Source organism: Brassica napus, unplaced genomic scaffold (genome assembly GCF_020379485.1).
Source record: "Brassica napus cultivar Da-Ae unplaced genomic scaffold, Da-Ae ScsIHWf_1136;HRSCAF=1612, whole genome shotgun sequence".
NCBI classification, from domain to species: Eukaryota; Viridiplantae; Streptophyta; class Magnoliopsida; order Brassicales; family Brassicaceae; genus Brassica; species Brassica napus.
In genome coordinates, this window is record NW_026014561.1 from 63,280 (window position 1) to 82,164 (window position 18,885).

At 34.6% G+C, this 18,885-nt stretch overlaps 1 protein-coding gene, 2 long non-coding RNA genes and 1 pseudogene across 4 annotated transcripts; 3 read left to right on the forward strand and 1 right to left on the reverse strand.

The window, feature by feature from the left end:
* Positions 1–185: 185 nt before the first annotated feature.
* LOC125596101 lies at positions 186–1,444 on the forward strand. Of its 2 annotated transcripts, XR_007330829.1 has the most exons (4): positions 186–295; positions 394–455; positions 558–671; positions 760–1,444. It is a non-coding gene; the product is annotated as an uncharacterized LOC125596101 (long non-coding RNA). The 2 variants fall into 2 exon arrangements; XR_007330828.1 differs by having other exon boundaries at positions 192–455.
* Positions 1,445–5,226: 3,782 nt separating this feature from the next.
* Positions 5,227–9,364, forward strand: LOC125596098 (DIS3-like exonuclease 2). Its single transcript, XM_048771385.1, has 7 exons — positions 5,227–5,559; positions 5,666–5,970; positions 6,049–6,102; positions 6,189–6,257; positions 6,335–8,416; positions 8,510–8,581; positions 8,659–9,364. Exons 1-7 carry the CDS (start codon positions 5,439–5,441, stop codon positions 9,007–9,009), a joined length of 3,054 nt encoding a protein of 1,017 aa, XP_048627342.1. The 5' UTR covers positions 5,227–5,438; the 3' UTR covers positions 9,010–9,364.
* A 4,188-nt stretch (positions 9,365–13,552) lies between these two features.
* LOC125596109 lies at positions 13,553–15,399 on the reverse strand. The gene is made up of 4 exons (XR_007330832.1): positions 15,055–15,399; positions 14,665–14,847; positions 14,477–14,582; positions 13,553–14,378 (listed from the first exon to the last, which is right to left on the reverse strand). It is a non-coding gene; the product is annotated as an uncharacterized LOC125596109 (long non-coding RNA).
* A 967-nt stretch (positions 15,400–16,366) lies between these two features.
* Positions 16,367–18,158, forward strand: LOC125596104 (annotated as a pseudogene).
* Positions 18,159–18,885: the final 727 nt, after the last annotated feature.

Consider the following 18,885-nt stretch of genomic DNA (forward strand, 5'->3'; position numbering starts at 1 on the left):
AATATTATTATGGTGTTTTATTTTAGATGAGATTTATGCTTTGGTTTTAATATTTATATATACACATTTTTATATATACACATATATATATAGACGTACCCATGCCGTACCCGTATCCATAAATTTTAGATTTAGCCGTTTCCCGTCCCCGCCCCCGTCCCCGTATCCGTCTCGGTGCAACATAGGCCACAAACGTAAGTGACTCCACCAGTGGTACCGAATACGGTGGAGTCCAGAAGCTGGAGGCAGTTTCATTAGCGGAGTTGAACGCCTACGTTCTAACCTCACTCCACAAGTACGTTTTCTGATTTAACATCTACTCAAGCGTTCTAATATTCAGGACATTAAACCCATATAACTCACTTAAACACAAAATATTGAGTTCATATTCAGGACAATGTCTCCTCCTGCACATGCACTATATGTTTTAACGCAAGTGCTGTTGGAGTTGTGAGGTTGTTTCCTAAATATTATCTTAAACCTCCAAACTTTTCAAAAATCTTTTGACTTTTTTTACTCACCAATTTGTTAACATTCAAAGTTTGATGCTTTTAAAGATAACGTGTTGAGATGATGGTGGCAAATGGAGAAGAATCGCTGTCTTTGTTGCCTTCGACACAGCTATCACTAAGCTCACCTATGCCAGGGCCACAGAGGTTTCCAACCCTATTGTGAGTGACATCGACATACTCCGAGCATCAACTAAATTTTGATGTAAGTTAATAAAAATTTGTTGACATGGATTTTGCTTTACTTCAGGGTTATGGTGAGCAAGACCCAGCAGAATATAACCTCCCTTACTTCCTCCAAGACATTGTTCTGAAGAGCTACATTTCATCTCAAGCTTACAGAGTTAATTTTTCTTTCCTCCATGAGTTATTTACTGTCGCACGAATCTTTGACCCCAATCAGAGAAACCCAGGGCCCTCCTTTGCACTGCATGTAACTCATATAAAATTCTCGCCACTTGGGTCTCATTAAACAGCAAACTACTTACAAATTTAACTGTTTGTCTAAAGGGTGAGGGCAACAATCGTGGTGACAATATCTCTGGAGAAAATTGTGCTTTTTGCAAGTACCCTGTCGGTGACTCCTTCTCAAAGGACACTCATCTTCCTGAAGCTAATGACCAGACCATTGGACCTGCAAGTGTTGTGCAAGAAGCGTCAAACACCTACCAGGTGGAGTCCAATAGTGAGAATGTTGATGATCCACAGGACCACCACAAAGAAGGCCCGCAAAGCTTAGTTTTCACCATGGAGCGGAATAGAGGAACAAATGTTTCTCCCATGCATATCGTCAAGGCACTCACATTATGTTTTTCCAAATAATAGTTATGACACTAAGTCTACCATGAAGTTAAACATTTTGCGTTTATGATATAGAACATATTTCAAATTTTCAGTAACTTTAAATAATGTCTACTCTAAGATTTTATTAAAAATTTATAGTCATTATATCAAACAATTAATAAGAGGAGGATATAAACCTTAGATAGAGTGTTCACGTAGGCGAAAATAATCGGCCAATGAAAAACTATATTTTTGTCATGTCACCTACTCTATTTGTTTTTGCAAAATGATCTTTTTATCTTTTTACTTAAACAATTATAATCAAAAATATATTTTTAGTGAAATATATTATTTATATAAATATAATTCATTATTTATTTACATAATAGTTTGTAAGGAAATATTTAGTGTAAATAATATCATAATTATAAGATACTAAAATAAATTGGGTTGGTTTTTAACTTTCACAAATAAAAAGCATTATTTGTAAACTTAGAAAAAAATATATCAAGAATATTCTTTTTCAGAAGTGAAAATAGAAAATTACGTCGGAGACAAATCCATCTCTATTATGTAATTCCTCTATTTTAGAGAAAAAATAGAGGAATACATTGGAGATGGTTTAAGGCATGGCCGACGTAAATGATCGACGTTGAGGTTTCAGCTTTTTTGATTCTTACTATTCTAATATTTCAATATAATTTGAATATTTCCGTTGCTTTATAATATAATGGTTTAAACGTAATTTTTATTTCACTATATAAATTGTTTTTATATTTCAGTGTAACTTTATACTTATCGGATATTGTGTGGCCAATTAAATTTTATAAATTACTGTGTAATTGATTAAATCCATATATTAAATAACAGTTTTTTAAAGTAATAACTTTTAAATATTACAGATTTTAACTAAAACTAGAGGATATAAGCCTCAGATAGATTGTCCACGTATGCGAAAATAATCAGTCAGTGAGAAACTATATTTTTGCCATGTCATCTCCTCTATTTGTTTTTACAAAATGATCCTTTAACTTTTTATTTAAACAATTATAACGAAAAGTATTTTTTTGTGTAATATATTATTTAAATAAATATAATTATATCTTTTTGACTTACATAGTAGTTTGAAAAGAAATATTTAGTGTAAATAATATCATAATTTTATAAAATACCAAAATAAATTGGGATGTTTTTCAACTTTCACAAATAAAAAATATTATTTGTAAACTTAGAAAATAATATATCAAGAATATTCCTTTTTAGGAGAGAAAATAGAAAAATACACCGGAGAAAAATCCAATGAAATTCTTCTATTTTAGAGAAAAAAATAGACGAATACATTGGAGATGGTCTAAGGCATGGCCGACGTAAATGATCGACATTTAGATTTCAGCTTTTCTGATTCTTACTATTCTAATATTTCAATATAATTTGAATATTCCCTTTGTTTTATAATATAATGGTTTAAAAGTAATTTTTGTTTCACTATATAATTTTTTTTTATATTTCAATGTAACTTTATATTTATTAGTTATTGTGTGGTCAATTAAATTATGTAAATTACTGTGTAATTGATTAAATTTATATATTAAATGACAGTTTTATAAAGTAATAACTTTTATATATTACATATTTTAATTAAAATTTATTACATTTTGAACCAAATAGAGTAATATATAAACTAACTCTATATTGATATGAGGACAAAATTGTAAAGTGGTCCCGCCTTGAATTTTTCTCATTCTTTGCATTGCTAATTGGAAGGAGATAATCACCATCTAATATTATGTTACTCTCACTATATTAGAAATGGTCGAACCGTAAACCAATTAAGGATGATGTAAGGAAGACATAAAGATGTATTTCCAGTTATCACAAATATAGAATCAATTGACAACAACTTAATTATCTCCAGCGTAGGACAACAAAGAAGAGTTTACATATTCTAATATTATAATATATCACTATATTAGTAGCTAAATCAGTTTTCTCTAGTATAAATACTCACTCCATTCTTGGAGTTTAAGCCGTTCTATCTGATGATATTAGTAGTTTGATCCAAACAAAAAAAAAAAAGTCAAACTGTACATTGTAATCGGAGAAAGAAAACAAACAAAAATCAACCGAAGACTTTTAAGGTATATGAAACAAAAATTGGAAATAGCAATTTTCTGAAATTAAAGAATAAGGCAATAAAATTATAAAAATAGAAAATAAAACAAAAATATACACAAAAAGAAAGATTAGTAAAATAAAATCATAATATAATTTTCATAATTGATAGTGCTCAGTTACACTAAAAGGTCTAAATTTACAACATACACAGTTTTATTTACATCTTTAAATCTATTATATAATTAAAATGATTCTAAAAAATGTGCCAGCATAAAGAGTTATAAAATATACGATAAAATATAATACATAACGTTAAAAATACATTATCACTGATCACTAAAAAATCATGTTAATAGTAAAAATTGAAATGACAACACATTTATTAAAATCATAGAACAGCACACAACAAGGTGTTATTAAATATACAAACTACAAATTAAATATGCTCAACGCAAACACACATAAAAATGAGACATCATATTTGAATATATTTAAATAAATAATTTTAAATATATTATATTCTTGATAATTTTAAAATTACTTAAAAAGAAGCTAAATTATTAAAAAAATAATATACAAATAAAACTAATTCACTATTTTGTAACGTCAATAAATGAATAAAAAATATATTATGTTAATAAATAGATTTTAGATTTTAAAGAATTCTAATTCATGTAATATTACAAAAAATTTTAAAAAAATTATTACAATTAATATTTTACAATTAGATATATTAAAATAATATACTAGATCGATATTCAATTTTCAGTTTTCAACTATTACAGGTACAAAAATATTATTAGGTACGCTTTTTTTTTTGAAAAGGGGGTTTTATATTTTAAGTAGGTTATTGGAGTACTTTTTCTTTTCGTGAATTTATCGAGATGAGATTCCGATCTTTTAAACTAAGATAATTTATGTTCTATACATAATTATAGGTTTTTACATAACTCTAAAATCTCGGACATCATTGTTCATATTTTATTAGTTAATTGTGTTACATATAATAGAAATACTTACTTCAAACTAAAAATATATAAAAAAAATCAAATTCAAAAATTAGTTATATATAATTTAATATACAAAAATTCGTACACAAATAAAAATGATAAACGCAATAAATTTAAATATATTATCCGCGCGTAGCGCAGAGACAGGATCTAGTTTATATAAACAAGTTTTTGGTGCAATATTAAACACGTCAGGTTCAATTAATATACCACACATCTAATGAAACTATCGAGGATGTCAATATATAAAAAAAAAAACTGTCAAGAGACTGAGAGAGGCATAAGTCCTGTGCATATGGACGTGTTCTCTGGTTAGTCTCTTCACTGAATCAGCTCGATTTCAGTAGTGTGCTGTGTTTGAATTCTGATTAAACAAATAATATGATTGTTAAAACTACACTTAAAATGATATTTACCTTGTGTGCTTGTCTTCTATAGTTTTCTGGTATTCTTGAATCCAAAATTGGAATATATATACCAAATTCTTGACCGGAATTTAAGTTAGCCGGTCTGGACCCCCGGTTATTGACGAAGTGTAAAAATGTGTCCACACTCCACACTGGATAAGGGGATCTTAAACTAATTTCAAAATATTTGGGATACATACGTAAAACCTACAAGAATAAAAGGGGTGATATATAAAAATGAACCCTCAAATTCGTATATTACCTACCTACTTTGATAAGAAAAGAAAAAAGAGAGGGTAGCTCAAAAGCCGTCCGATGAAGTTCTAGTTACACGTGTTCTACGATGAAGCAACCGACTATAAAGAAAGTAAATGAAAAGGAAGAAAAAGAAAGCAACACACAGTCGGCGCAAATCCGCCGACCAAAATCATTAAGGTCGTTTTCTTCCTCTTTGGCTCAACCAATCACACCTTTCTTTCTTCTTCTTCTTTAATTCATTAAAGATCCTTTTTATCTCCTTCGTCGCGATTTCTTCCGTTTCGGAGTTTTTTGATCTGATCGGAAGATAACCTAGGTTTTAGCTTCGTTAGAGTTATATATAATACTTTTGATCGATGAAGAAGAGTGTTGTTTCGGCGGAACAACAATCAGCGAAAGCTGGTGAACGAATCGAAAACGGCGACAAGGATAAGAAGAAGAAGCGCAGAGGTAGCCGTCGATCCAAGAACACCTCAGGTAACATCCGCATCATCGATAGATCTTGATTGGTTAATACTTAGTAGAGATTACTTGAATCTAATGAATATTAGTAGCCTCGCTTACAAAGCCTTTAATGTCTTAGGTTGTGTAGTAGAAGACATCCATGTAGAGTCATCGGATGGTAAAGCAAAAGATAATAATCCCAATGAGTTAACGAGAGCGTCTAATGTTGCTTTCAACTCTATGCCGTATTCTTCTGCAAGTCCTTTGGTTCCTTCTGCTGAAGTTAGTAAGCAGTTGTTGTCCAAGTCGTGCCCTGACCCTAGGGATTGTGAGCAGTCTTCTATAATGGATGCTGACTTGTTCCAGCAGGTTGATGAGTGTGTCTCACTGAGAAATATCTTCTCTTCACATTGGTCTCTCGATGCTGTCAATCAAGCTTTAGAGGTTTGTTTGCCTGAGTGTAATGTTCTCTTTATTAATTTTCTTGATCGAAGAAAGCTAATTGTGGTCTTCTCTTTGTAGAAAGGTGAAGTTTATAAGGCGCTGTTTCGGGTGAATGCTCATAACCGCAGTGAGGTAAGAAGTAACGTCTGAATTTTTTAAAGAGACTTGTTGTTTCTTCTGCTCATGTTGGATTCTTTTTTTGTTTTTTTCCTTTGAAGGCTTACTGTAAGATTGATGGAGTCCCTACAGATATTCTAATCAATGGAATCGCTGGCCAAAATCGAGCAGTAAGTTTTGGGTTGCTTTTTTTTCATTACGCTTCATGATTTGTGTTTGAAGTTCATACTTGTGTTTCTGTGTATAGGTGGAAGGAGATATTGTTGCTGTTAAACTGGATCCGCTCTCACTGTGGCCCAAGATGAAAGGATTTGTTACGGAAAATGTTGCCAAGCCTGAAGAAACCAACAGTCCCCCAGAAAAAGATGAGCGTCTCAGCCATTTGGAAAGAGGCGAGATAGATGCTCAACAGAACAAATGTTCAGTTATAGGACAAGGAGCTGAGAACTGTGTTAGTCGCAACTCTATGCCATTACTGGATTCATGTTCTCTTGGTGAGCAGACAGGAAATGGCACTGCGGTTGAGAAGCTATGCGTCATCCTTAGTTCCTTCCCCAACAAACGACCAACTGGACAAGTAGTTGCTGTTGTTGAAAAATCACTTGTAAGAGATTCCATTGTTGGATTGCTGGATGTGAAGCGATGGATTCATTACAAGGAAGCTAATGCAAGAACGAGCAAGTCTCTTTCTGATGATGATTACATCCAACTGATGCCTGCAGACCCTAGGTTTACTAAATTGATCGTTCCCTTCCATGCCTTACCTGGAGGCATTCGAGCAAGACTTGAGAGTATGGATCCAACTCTCGAGGCAGAGCTGGTTGCTGCCCAAATTGTGGACTGGAGCGAAGGGAGTCAGTTTCCCCTAGCTCAGATTACGCATATGTTTGGCCGAGGCAGTGAACTGGAGCCCCAGATCAATGCGATATTATATCAGAACTCGGTTTGCGATTCTGAGTTTTCTCATGACTCGCTTGCTAGTCTTCCACGTGCTCCTTGGGAAGTACCAGAAGAAGAGGTTCAGCGAAGAAAAGATCTTAGAGACCTGTGTGTATTTACCATCGACCCCTCAACGGCTACAGACCTCGATGATGCTCTATCAGTTCAAAGTTTACCCGGCGGTTTTTTAAGAGTCGGTGTTCACATTGCTGATGTCTCCTACTATGTTTTACCAGACACTGCCCTTGACACAGAAGCTCAGTTTAGGTCGACGAGTGTTTACATGCTGCGGAGAAAAATACCAATGTTGCCTCCATCATTGTCCGACAACGTAGGTTCACTTAATCCAGGAGTTGACAGGCTTGCCTTTTCCATCTTCTTGGATTTAAACAGAGAAGGGGTTGTCACAGATCGCTGGATTGGTCGTACTGTTATAAAATCGTGCTGCAAGCTTTCGTATGACCATGCTCAAGACATTATAGACGAGAAGCACGACGTTGCAGCAAATAGCCGGCCTGCTTTGCACGGACCTTTCGAGTGGAGTGATGTAGTTCGATCTATCAAACAGCTTAGTGAGATTTCAACCAATTTAAGGCAAAAAAGGTTTAGAAATGGAGCTTTGCAGCTGGAGAATTCTAAACCCTCTTTCCTCTTTGATGAACATGGAGTTCCGTATGAGTTTGTGCTGTACCCTACAAAGGCTTCAAACCATCTCGTTGAGGAGTTTATGCTTTTAGCAAACATGACAGCGGCTGAGGTGATTTCTCGAGCTTACCCTGACAGTGCACTGCTCCGGAGACATCCAGAACCTAATCTGCGCAAGCTCAAAGAGTTTGAAGGCTTTTGTGCAAAGCATGGTATGGAGTTGGACAGTTCTTCTTCTGGCCGGTTCCATGAATCTTTGGAGAAAATCACTGAAACCCTCAAGGATGACGCAGTTTTTGTAGACATTCTCAACAATTACGCTATGAAACCGATGCAATCTGCGTCTTACTTCTGCACCGGGAACTTGAAGGACTGTGTTGCTGAGTGGGGACACTACGCACTAGCTGTTCCTCTCTATACTCACTTCACATCTCCTCTTCGACGCTACCCTGACATAGTCGTCCACCGTGCCGTAGCGGCTGCTCTTGAAGCCGAGGAGTGCTTCTTAAAGCAGAAGCAAATATCAGTGAGAAGCTGCTTCACTGGTGTTCATTTCGATAAAGATGCTGTAGAATCTATGGAAGGCAAAGAAGCGTTATCTGTCGCTGGTTTGAAACATGGTGTTCCCTCCACTGAAAGGGTCTCTGAGATCGCTGCTTATTGCAATGAGAGGAAGCTGGCGTCTCGAAGAGTCAAAGATGCGTGTGATAAGCTCTACACTTGGTGTGTTCTAAAGAGAAAAAAGGCAAGTAGTATTAGAAACTTCTGCATCATAAGTAAAGCTTCTTATGTTTACGTTTGGTGATTAATTAATATCATTTTGTTTCCTTCTCTGCAGGTGTATCCATGCGAAGCTAGAGTAATGAACTTGGGACCAATGTTTATGACTATTTACATTAGCAAACTTGGCGTAAGTCTCTACTCATTCATTCACCATTTGTAAAACTATCGTAAATCTAACTCTTCTTATTTACGTTGCTGTTACAGATTGAACGGAGAATATACTACGACCGAGTCGAAGGCTTGTGTGCAGACTGGCTCGAGGCGACATCAACCTTAATCCTCGATAAACTCGAATTCAAAAGAGGTGGAAGAGGCTATCTGAAGCCCTTGAAAGAGGTTGCTTATTTGGTGAGTCCTAGTGACACATGCGCTGCTAAATGCAGTGCAATGTCTGTTACCGACACCACCGAACAGAGAGAAGAAGTTGTCCCTGCGGTTTTTCCTTTGACCGTTCAAGTATTCTCGACCATTCCTGTGGCTCTTCACGCTGTTGGTGGAGATGATGGTCCGCTCGACATAGGAGCGAGACTCTACGTGAGTTCATATTATAGATGATCTCTGAAAATCACAGGTAATAAAATAGCAGCTGTTATATATCTTTTCACATTACAGTTGCTGGAAAAAAAATCATGAATACAGTTTAGTTGTTGGATGATATTTAGATACATAGAGACCAACGTGGGGGACTTGCCGTTGTTTTTTTTGGTTCGGTTGGGTTCCTCATCGGTTCGAAGTTGTGTTTTAAAAATGTCTTTTGTTTTTCATGGATCTCGCTTTGCCCAATATGTTTTAGTTTTGGGTTGGGCGAAATCATCACAAACTGCTTACATGTATTGTTCCATTGAGAAAGGAACAAGTCTCTGCTACTGAACTTGCAACATACAATCTTAATTGTACATGTTTCAATTTATTTACAAATGCATTAGTGGCCAAAAGGATAATATGACAGGAGCTTGTGACTATAGAGTTCAGGACTGAGAATCTTGGGTCTCTGGTTTGATTCGGTGACGCATTCTGAGCTTCTTTCTTGTCACCTCACCTGATGTTTCAGCGTGAATCACGTTGTGCATGCATTATCTGAAAAGATGAGTGATGCTAGTGCGCTCAGGACTGAGAACACCCACGTCCCTCGTGCACTCACTGCAAATGAGAAAGAAAAAAACAGAGAATACAGGGAGCTTAAAATATTATGTCATGAATGAAGATTTGGTACTTCACAAGGAAGACCCGAAATACTATAAAGCTCTCCCAAGACTGACTTCCATTGCGACGCCTTAGATATTAGAATCCGTAACCTGCCACTGATTATAGGAAGGATCTTGATTTAAATAAAAATCCAACATTAGTCACTTTCACGAGCTATCTGAAAAGATGAATTACTTTAACAACTTGGCTGACACAAAAGGCCTACATGAAGCCACAAAGAGTAAGGGCCTGACTGGTTTAACCGCAGCGGTTGCGGTTGCGGAAGTTTGCGGATGCGGGTGGTTGCGGTTTCTAGCGGTTTTAAGAGATTTGTACGACTGGTTATGCGGTTAGAGATTTGTGCGTTTGCGGAATACTTATGACTGGTTAACTACCAAATGCAGCAGCAGTTAAATAATAAATTAACAATATTTACATTTTATACAATTATAAAAATATCAAAAATAATAATATTATAATAAATATAAAATTTATATTTAGAAAGTTATAGTTTAAATTTTTTAAAAATATAGAAAATATTTTTATTTTAAAGTTTTATAATATTAATTAAAATTTAATTGATATATTTTAGCATTTTTATAATTTCAGTTTAATTTTTTTATTGAAATTTTTTATTTTTGTATTTATATTGTTTTGGAAAAAAAAAAAAAAATTTATCCTCCCGCAAACGTCCGCAACCGCAAACGCTAGCTGGAACCAGCTTTTGAATTTATGAGGTTCAGAGCGATTTGGAGCGATTTGGAGCGGTTTAGAGCGGTTTGAACGATTGTTGCAAAACGCCAGCAACCGCTACCAACCGCAAAAGCTGCGTTTGCGGGTGGTAGCGGAAAAACCAGTCATACCCTAAGTGGAGTCGAAGCCAGCTTTCTCCTTCCTTTACCATAAGGTTTTATACCAAACCAATTAAAAATTTGGTGGCGTCATCTCCAGAGCGGCTTGGCCCACGAATCATGAGTCTTGTTATGCACTGACGTAAAAAAGACAAAAAAAAACATGTTTCTCGCGAATCAAAAACCATACAAAGCTTAAACGCGAAGAAGTTAATGTACCCGGACACGCACCGGTGTGATGCTCAGACAGTTTGGCTTCAGATCCTCTCTTCTCACTCCCGACTAAGCTCCACACAATCAGTAGCCTGGATCATCCCTCAAACCTGAGCTACTAGCCTACCATGGTCACGACCCAAAACAAATCGACTCAGCAAACTCAGAAACCGGTCCATGCATGCTCGGCTCCAAATATGAAAGAGTTATTATCATAGTTACATGGCTTTAAACTGTTGAATTTTTTTATTGAGATTAACATAAAAATGTTTATGGTCCCCTAAATTTCTGGTTGGATGGCGGTTTAAAGTATGAAAACCATTTTTTCCCTAAACCATTATACTGAATTTTTTTTGATGCATTTAAACTCGTATATAAATTTTGGCTCCTAAAGCTATTGTTTAATGAGTTTAGCACACAGGGCCAGCCTTGCGTGTAGTTGATCATTTCGTGGGGTCTCCGTTTTCTTAGTGATCTCTAGTTCTTGTGTTAATCAAAATGATAAAAAGGGCATGCTTCGATTCTCGTGTTTGGAATTTATTTGAATTCCTATTTGTTTTGGCACTGCTTTTGCAACATTGGAAGCTGCTGTTCTGTCAATTTGGATTTGTGCGATTTGGATATCCACTTTGTTCATGCCGGTACGGTCCCACGATAGCCTTTTACACCTTGCACTAATGCCCATGTCATCGATCAGTCCAAGTTTTCATCTTCAAGCCTTTTTCAGCTCGTTGACTCAAATAAGCATCTTCTAGTTTGTTCTTTAGAGAAGTGTTGATCTTAGGGTAAACATTGGCCTACGTTATTGATCTCTTATACGCACAAATATTTTATATTTTCTCTAAAGATGAAGAGACTTTGTCTCAAGTTTAAGAGAATGGTCTGTTTTCAAAAAAAAAAAAAAGGTTTGAGAGAATAGTCTCAAGTTTCTTCTTCGGTTCCATTTGAAAATAGACTTTGATTCAGTAAAGCAAGCTAGTAAAATGAGTTCATATTATAAAACGAGTAAAGTAGCAGACATTGTTTTCATCTCGTGTATTGATTTGTTTAGTTTAATTAGTCTTTGCAAGTCTTAGATTTAGTTAATTAATATATCAAGGTTGAATATTCTTTGAAAGACTGAAATTGATGTGATTATTGTATTGTTTGGGTCAGATTATCCTTTCCTATGCCGAAAGTTAAAAGTAATTGAATGCATTTATGACTTAGACTTTTAGATCTTAATGACAGCGATATTACCTTAATTAATCAAATACTAGAGCATCATAAAGGAATAGATACTCAGAGCAGGATCTCATAAATACAACAATAATAAGTTTATCATACTAAATTAAATTAAATAATTATTTTAAGATGATAGAAAGGCAAATGTTAACTTTTTTTTTTTTTGCTTTAAAAATGTTATAACTTGTAAGAGTGTTTTACTCTTTTTGGTAAGTTCCTCAATAATAACCATTTATCTCTATCTCTATTTTCCTCTTTCGTTTCTTCATTTTTCTTTTTGTTTAATATTGTAGTATTTTCAGAGATAAACTAGCGTAACAGATATATTTTTCTAGTAGATATCTCCATGTAAAATGTGAATGTATCTGGCATTATATAACTACTATCCCATGTGAATTTTATTAGAAAAGAAAAGATCAGAGGGCTACTAATGCGGAGTGCACCATGCGAGGATGTTTGGTAAAATGTTTGCTTTCATTCACAATTTTGATCCAAACCCATTTTTTCCTGCATCTTCACTTTATTCCTATACTAGTGGTTGGCCCGCCCTACGGGCGGGTGAGTTTACACTAAAATTATTTTATATGAAAATATATTTTAATTTTATTATAAAATTTTTAAATTTATTTTATATTGAAATTATAAATATAATATTTTTTATATTAAAGCTTTTTGATGTTTTTTTTGTTTGTTTCGTGCGGGAAATTTATATATTTTATTTAACATTTACTTTATTTAAAACATATATTTGGCTATATATTTTGTATTTTCTTTTTTTTTATTCCTGTTAATTTTTTGAGCTTACCATATCACTTTAAATTCGTAGGGGCTATGTTATGTTCGCTTTAAACGATTTGTAGCTTTTATTGAGATAATTTCTAAAATAATTTAGTGGGGCTCTTCTGCTTTATATTGATTGTGTATATCTTTCTATATGTTTGTTTTATTTTATGTTATCTACTTTTATTTCTGACTTTTTATATATTATATCAAGTTGTTTAATGATATTCGAAACTATTATATTCTTCTGAAATGTCATTCTTTAGTTTTTATGAAAGTAGTAAATACATATTGAAATAAGTCGTAAATTTGTAGATTTGTAGCATTTTCATTTTCTTCTTGTTATTTTTCGGTCTGAATTTAGATTGTGTTTGCAATTTAATTTGTTAATGTCTGCAAATTTTCATGAAACTAATCGATGTTCCTATTGTTTTAGTTTTTGGTGTATAACCTTTCTAAATTTACAATTTTGCGATTATTAATATATCCAAAAACCACATAAAAATTTACAATTTTTGCGATTATTAATTTTTATTAACAAATAAGTTAATGTGTTAAAATTTTATATATTATTTTTATTTTATATGTAATATTATCAATGAATCAGATAATTTTTTAATAAATTCTAGATTATTATATTCAGTTTTAAGTTTTAGTTAACTTATAAGTTGGATATAAGGTAATAATATATATTTTTAATATTTTATATATGAATAAAAATTAGCATTTATCTTTAAATTTTGGTGTATTTGAACTTATTTATTACTGTATAAGTAATTGTTCAATAGTTTTGTTAAAAGAATTTGTCATGTAAGATACATTATATAATGTCTGCAAATATTAAATATAAACATAAGTATAGCATAGAATCGAGAGAATATTCTACTTGACATTAAAATAGCGAAGAATTTCACAAAAACTATTAAACAACGCTGCGAAGATTGGAACCATTAGAAATAGTATTCTCTTTAGAGTATTATGATCTTCAAATAGACTATTAGATGTTGTATTGCTTCTATCTTCAAAGTATCATTCAAGGAGTTGAGGATATTCTTTCCGTAGTGTGAACTCTCAGACTAAACACCAGAAGGAAATCTTCTTCATCTGGAAAGCCAAATCATAATCTCAAAAAATACAATGTTACATGGTTACCAGAAATGGAAAACTAAATCAGCATAAAAGATAGCGCAGTTGATGGCATGAGAAGAAGAAGGACAAGAGAGACTAAGAAAGATCCAGAAGCTGAGGCGTTAAAAGTTAGAAGAAACCTCTGATATAGGTCCGTGATCTCACATGACTTGGCTGATCAAGATGTCCTCGATTGGGGACCTGAATATAAATAGATGGGTGACTCTCCCCTGAACATGAGTCAAGTACCCTTCATACAATGCAAGTAGTTCTAAGAACAACAATAAACAGTTCTGGGAAATCTTAAAAGTTGCAAGTATAAAATCAAACTTAACAGCTGACTTCATACTCATCCACCATGAAATTAAAAAAAAAAGATAAGAAAGTTATGTTTCATTCGATATATGAGCCTTAGCTCAGGTATGATGTTCACCTTAAAGTATATTCTCTCTATGTCACTCAATTGCCAACAATGGGTGTTAGAATGCGACGTTGCTATGAAATTATGTCACATATACTGTCGGTTTTATGCTTGTCTTCAACCTGCATAATGAAAGAAAAACACTTGAAAGACAATCAGTTAAGAAACAGAGCCCGAGCTGAAGGTAATTACTAAGAACATTGAAGTGACATGTTGACACCTTTATATTTTTCTTTTTTCTTGGCATTTTCCCACATCTGAAACTGTAAGCGGCTTCAATGGCGTTTTTCCTTACCATATCCTGTAAAGCTAACCTCTCTCTCTCTCTGATAATACACAAAACCAATACAAAGTAAAGCTCAAGAGGACAAATATAACCAAACGGTACTGCCTGAGGCAAATGCAGACCTTATTATGTCCCAAGTTGAGAAGGTTTGTATCGAAATAAATAGCAAAGCTTCCAAAAATATTGATGAAAGCTCGGACGACACAATCTCCCAGGATTAAAGAACGGAGACAACGATCATCTAAAGCTGCAAACTTGGTGCAATCACAACTCAGGCTCTCATGTGATCTTAAATCCTTTGAAATCTGCAAGAAAAGAACCCATTTAAGCGTATAACCAAACATGGGCTACGTGATGTTAATTGCAAGAGATACAAACAAAAACACAAGCTTGCAGCTTCAGTTAGGTAATAAAGAGAAAACTGTCCATAAAAATTCATCTGGGTATCTTCAATCGTTAAATCTATCAAAACAGAGATTGAATAGCAAAGAATTGAAGAGGCAAAAAAAAACCTGAGAGGAGACGATGGAGAGTTACAGATCCAGAATGATTCTAAACAGCAAAGCAGGGTAGACGTCTTCTTCTAACACCAAGAAAATTGGTGTTGAGTAAAGGAAGAATAAAAATTGGATCTTTTTCCCCACTTTCCTTCCATATCCAGACAATCCTCCGCCTCCGAAGTCGACGTCGTAGTCAACAAATCCTCTCAGATTCGCCGTCGTAGAATTGAAGACCACAGAGTAGGGCTACTTGAATGCAAGCTGGTTCATCGTTGCTGAACGAAGGAGGAGCTGAGACGACAGAGCTGGTTCATCGTTGCTGCAACACAGTAAGATCTCTGTTATTGGGCCAGTATTTGTGAAACTGATAACAAAGCCCGTATAACCTACAAAAACTAACTCGTGAATTCATTTTACTTACGCCACGTGTCACGTTTTAGAGATAGGAGAGGTGAGGTGGTTCAATGTGGAGAGTTTCTCTTCAACTTTATTAGTATAGATTTCTTTCCGTATCAAGTAATTGATATCCACCGTCCGATTTGGTAGATCACCTACACTTTACAGTTTTCACCAACTATACCCAATATGAATCGTTGATCTTTTACACACGGCTCATTTTAGTCTACGCTTTTATATAAATAAAAATAAAGTAAGACTTACTATGAACATATACTAACATTTATAATTATTCCTTCCAAAGTCTAACTCAACTTTTATATAAATACAGAAAATTCTCCCCAAAAAGTTTAATTGTTGTAGAAAAACTATCATGATCAAATTTTTTAATTGAATCATCTCTTTATAAATAGTAAGTGGATTTAACCAAGTAACCTTTATGACGTCAAAAAAAAAAACAAGTAACCTTTATTTTTTCTCTAAATTATATAAATGTTATTTATCGTCTCATTTTAGTAATTCATCTGGATAAACAAATGAATATACTTTTACTATAAATATATACTAACCTATATAAATATTCTTTCCAAAGTCCAAATCAACTCTTATATAAATATAGAAAATTCCCCTCTAAAAGGGAAGATATTTCAGCAAAGTTAAAATTTGAAAACAAAAGGTTTAATTATTATTATTACAAAAACCAAAATTAAAATATTGATAATAATAGAGATGTGTGTGTGGCGGCACGTGCCGGGCCTGCAACAGTAAAGCTAAAAAGCGTCCCGTCAAGACCGGGACTTCTTCTTCCCTAAACTCACGATCCAACGGCTACCCTTCTTCGCTTTTCCTAATCAACCGTCAGATCTTAATCTAACGGTCAATATTGAATCTAACTCCATTAAAATAAGCTCCAAAACTCACATCTCTCTCTCTCTCTCTCTCTCTCTCTCTTTCGATCTCTCTAAGCAAAGTGAGCTTGGCTTCGCCGTGAAAAAACGAAACCTCTCTCTTTCTCCTCCGTTTTGCGATGCTCGTCACGGTGGTGCGGTGGTGGTTTGGCCGGTGATCAGTGTCGGAAGATTTGGCCGGAGAGATGAGCCAATCGAAACTAACGAGGACTCAATCGTCGCTTCTCAGATCATCTCCGACGATTCGATCGTCGATTCACAGTCTCTCTTCGATCACTGAACGAGACTTCAGCGAAGCCTCTCGCAACGATCTCGAAGCAGGCGAGAAAGAGGAGAAACAGAGGAGGAGCAAAAAACAGAGTAAATCAATTAACCGAACCGGTTTAATCCGAATCAAACCGGGTCTAACCTTCACACTCGCTTCCCTCAGCCTCGCATCTTTCTTACTCTTCTCCGTCTTCTTCTCTCAAACCGGTACATCGGAGAATCTCCTCCTCGGTTTAATCTTCCTCGCCGTCGCTCTCTTCTTCGCGTCGCGAAACATGGCGGTTATCAACCAAACCGTGCTCGCAATCAAACAAACCAGTAAAAAATTAACTCTCCGAACCAAACCGAAACCGGTTCAATGGTATATCGGCGATTCGAAACCGGAACAAACCAAACCGGAAGAGTTCGTTAGAGAAGGAGTTCAGCTCTTCAGTAACGGAGATATTTACGAAGGAGAGTTTAACAGAGGAAGAAGCCACGAAGTGGAGTTTACTACTATTACGTTAACGGACGTTACGAAGGAGATTGGGTCAACGGAAGATACGACGGCTACGGAATCGAGTCTTGGTCCAAAGGAAGCAAGTACAAAGGACAGTACAAGCAAGGAACTAGACACGGCTACGGAGTTTACTGGTTTTACACCGGAGATTCTTACTCCGGCGAGTGGTTCAACGGTCAAAGCCACGGCTTTGGTGTTCAGACATGTGCTGATGGAAGCTCTTATGTCGGAGAGTTTAAGTTTGGTGTTAAACATGGACTTGGATCTTACCATTTCAGGTAATAATAAAGTTTGTGTCTTTTTTTTTTTAATTACATGTACGGATCTCTCTGTTTTTTTCTTTTTTTTTTTTGTTATGATTTGTTTTGTAGGAATGGTGATAAGTATGCAGGGGAGTATTATGGAGACAAGATTCATGGGTTTGGTGTTTACCATTTCGCTAATGGTCATTATTATGAAGGAGCTTGGCATGAAGGTCGTAAACAAGGCTATGGTACGTATGGGTTTAGAACCGGAGATGCAAAATGTGGTGAATGGGATGATGGTCATCTCGTTAACCGGCTTCCTCTAGAGACCGGACCGGTTCATAAAGCCGTTCAGGTAAATATTTATATTTATATGATGAAACTTGAGGTTTGCCGTGTATTCAAAATGCTTTTGTTTTGGGTCTAAAGGGTAAAACTTTAGTAGTGTGACGACTAAGTGGCGCTTAAACTGATTTTTTACAAAATTTATTTTGTTAATGACCGATTTACTGCTTAGTCGATTTTTGGAACATTAAAATTTGATTATACTTAAAATTAACTGCAGAGTGCTCGAGAGATGGCGAGAAGAGGCGTGGATCAGAGACGGGTGGACGAGCACGTGATGCGAGCTGTAGCTGCGGCTAATAAAGCTGCTACGGCTGCGAGAGTTGCAGCTGTGAAAGCAGTTCAAAATCAGATGGATGGTAAACTTTGTGAACAATGAAAATGACAAAGTTAAAGATGACATTAACAAAGGGTGCCTTTTTTTTTATTGTAGCCCTTGTGATCTTAAACTATGAGAAGTTTTCTTTTAACTAAGAATGTAAATGTAAATAGAAGAAGTCATGTTTCTGTTCATCTTTTTTTTTTTTGTACAACTTATGTGGTTGATTGATCTGAATCACTGACATGTAGATTTGTTTAGTTTGCTTGAAATCAATCTTCTTCTTTTTTGAAACACCTCTTGAAATCAATCTTCAAATCGAATCTATGTTTGGTTTCCTACTTGATTTGATCTCCTCTGTCTTAAGAAAAAACATGAATAAAATAAATCAATATATTATTATTATTATTACTATGACAAAAACAGGAGGAAGATTCTTCGAGCCCAGACTTGTCAACGTAAGCTAGATTGTAGCCATATCAAGTAAAAACTCTCAAGGCAATGGATTTCTATGGCCTGAGTACTGTAAGTGGTCTGACCAAATTAGTTACCACATTTCAGAACTTCCAGGAAACTTCCTTTATATTATGCATGTATTAGGTGAACGTATTAAATATTTTATAGTAGCATTTATTATATTAACATGTACAAACTGTACCTTTATCACTTTAATGACTGCACCATCCAGATTACTGTTTCACAGTTTCAGTTGTTTTTTTGAAAAAATATTACTGTTTCAGTTGCATAACGATTGTAAAGTGTAATGTTAAAAAAAAAAAAACGATTGTAAAGTGTAACCTTATAAAAAAAATAACAACTCCACTATTTTATTACCTACATTTACAATGAAACCAAAAAAATTAA

Excerpts from the sequence above, each read along its gene's own strand:
- LOC125596098 (XM_048771385.1), top strand. The coding sequence starts at position 5,439 with ATGAAGAAGAGTGTTGTTTCGGCGGAACAACAATCAGCGAAAGCTGGT. Across the intron at positions 5,971-6,048 it reads CTGTCAATCAAGCTTTAGAG|AAAGGTGAAGTTTATAAGGC; the intron begins GTTTGTTTGCCT and ends TTCTCTTTGTAG. Across the intron at positions 6,258-6,334 it reads TCGCTGGCCAAAATCGAGCA|GTGGAAGGAGATATTGTTGC; the intron begins GTAAGTTTTGGG and ends TTCTGTGTATAG.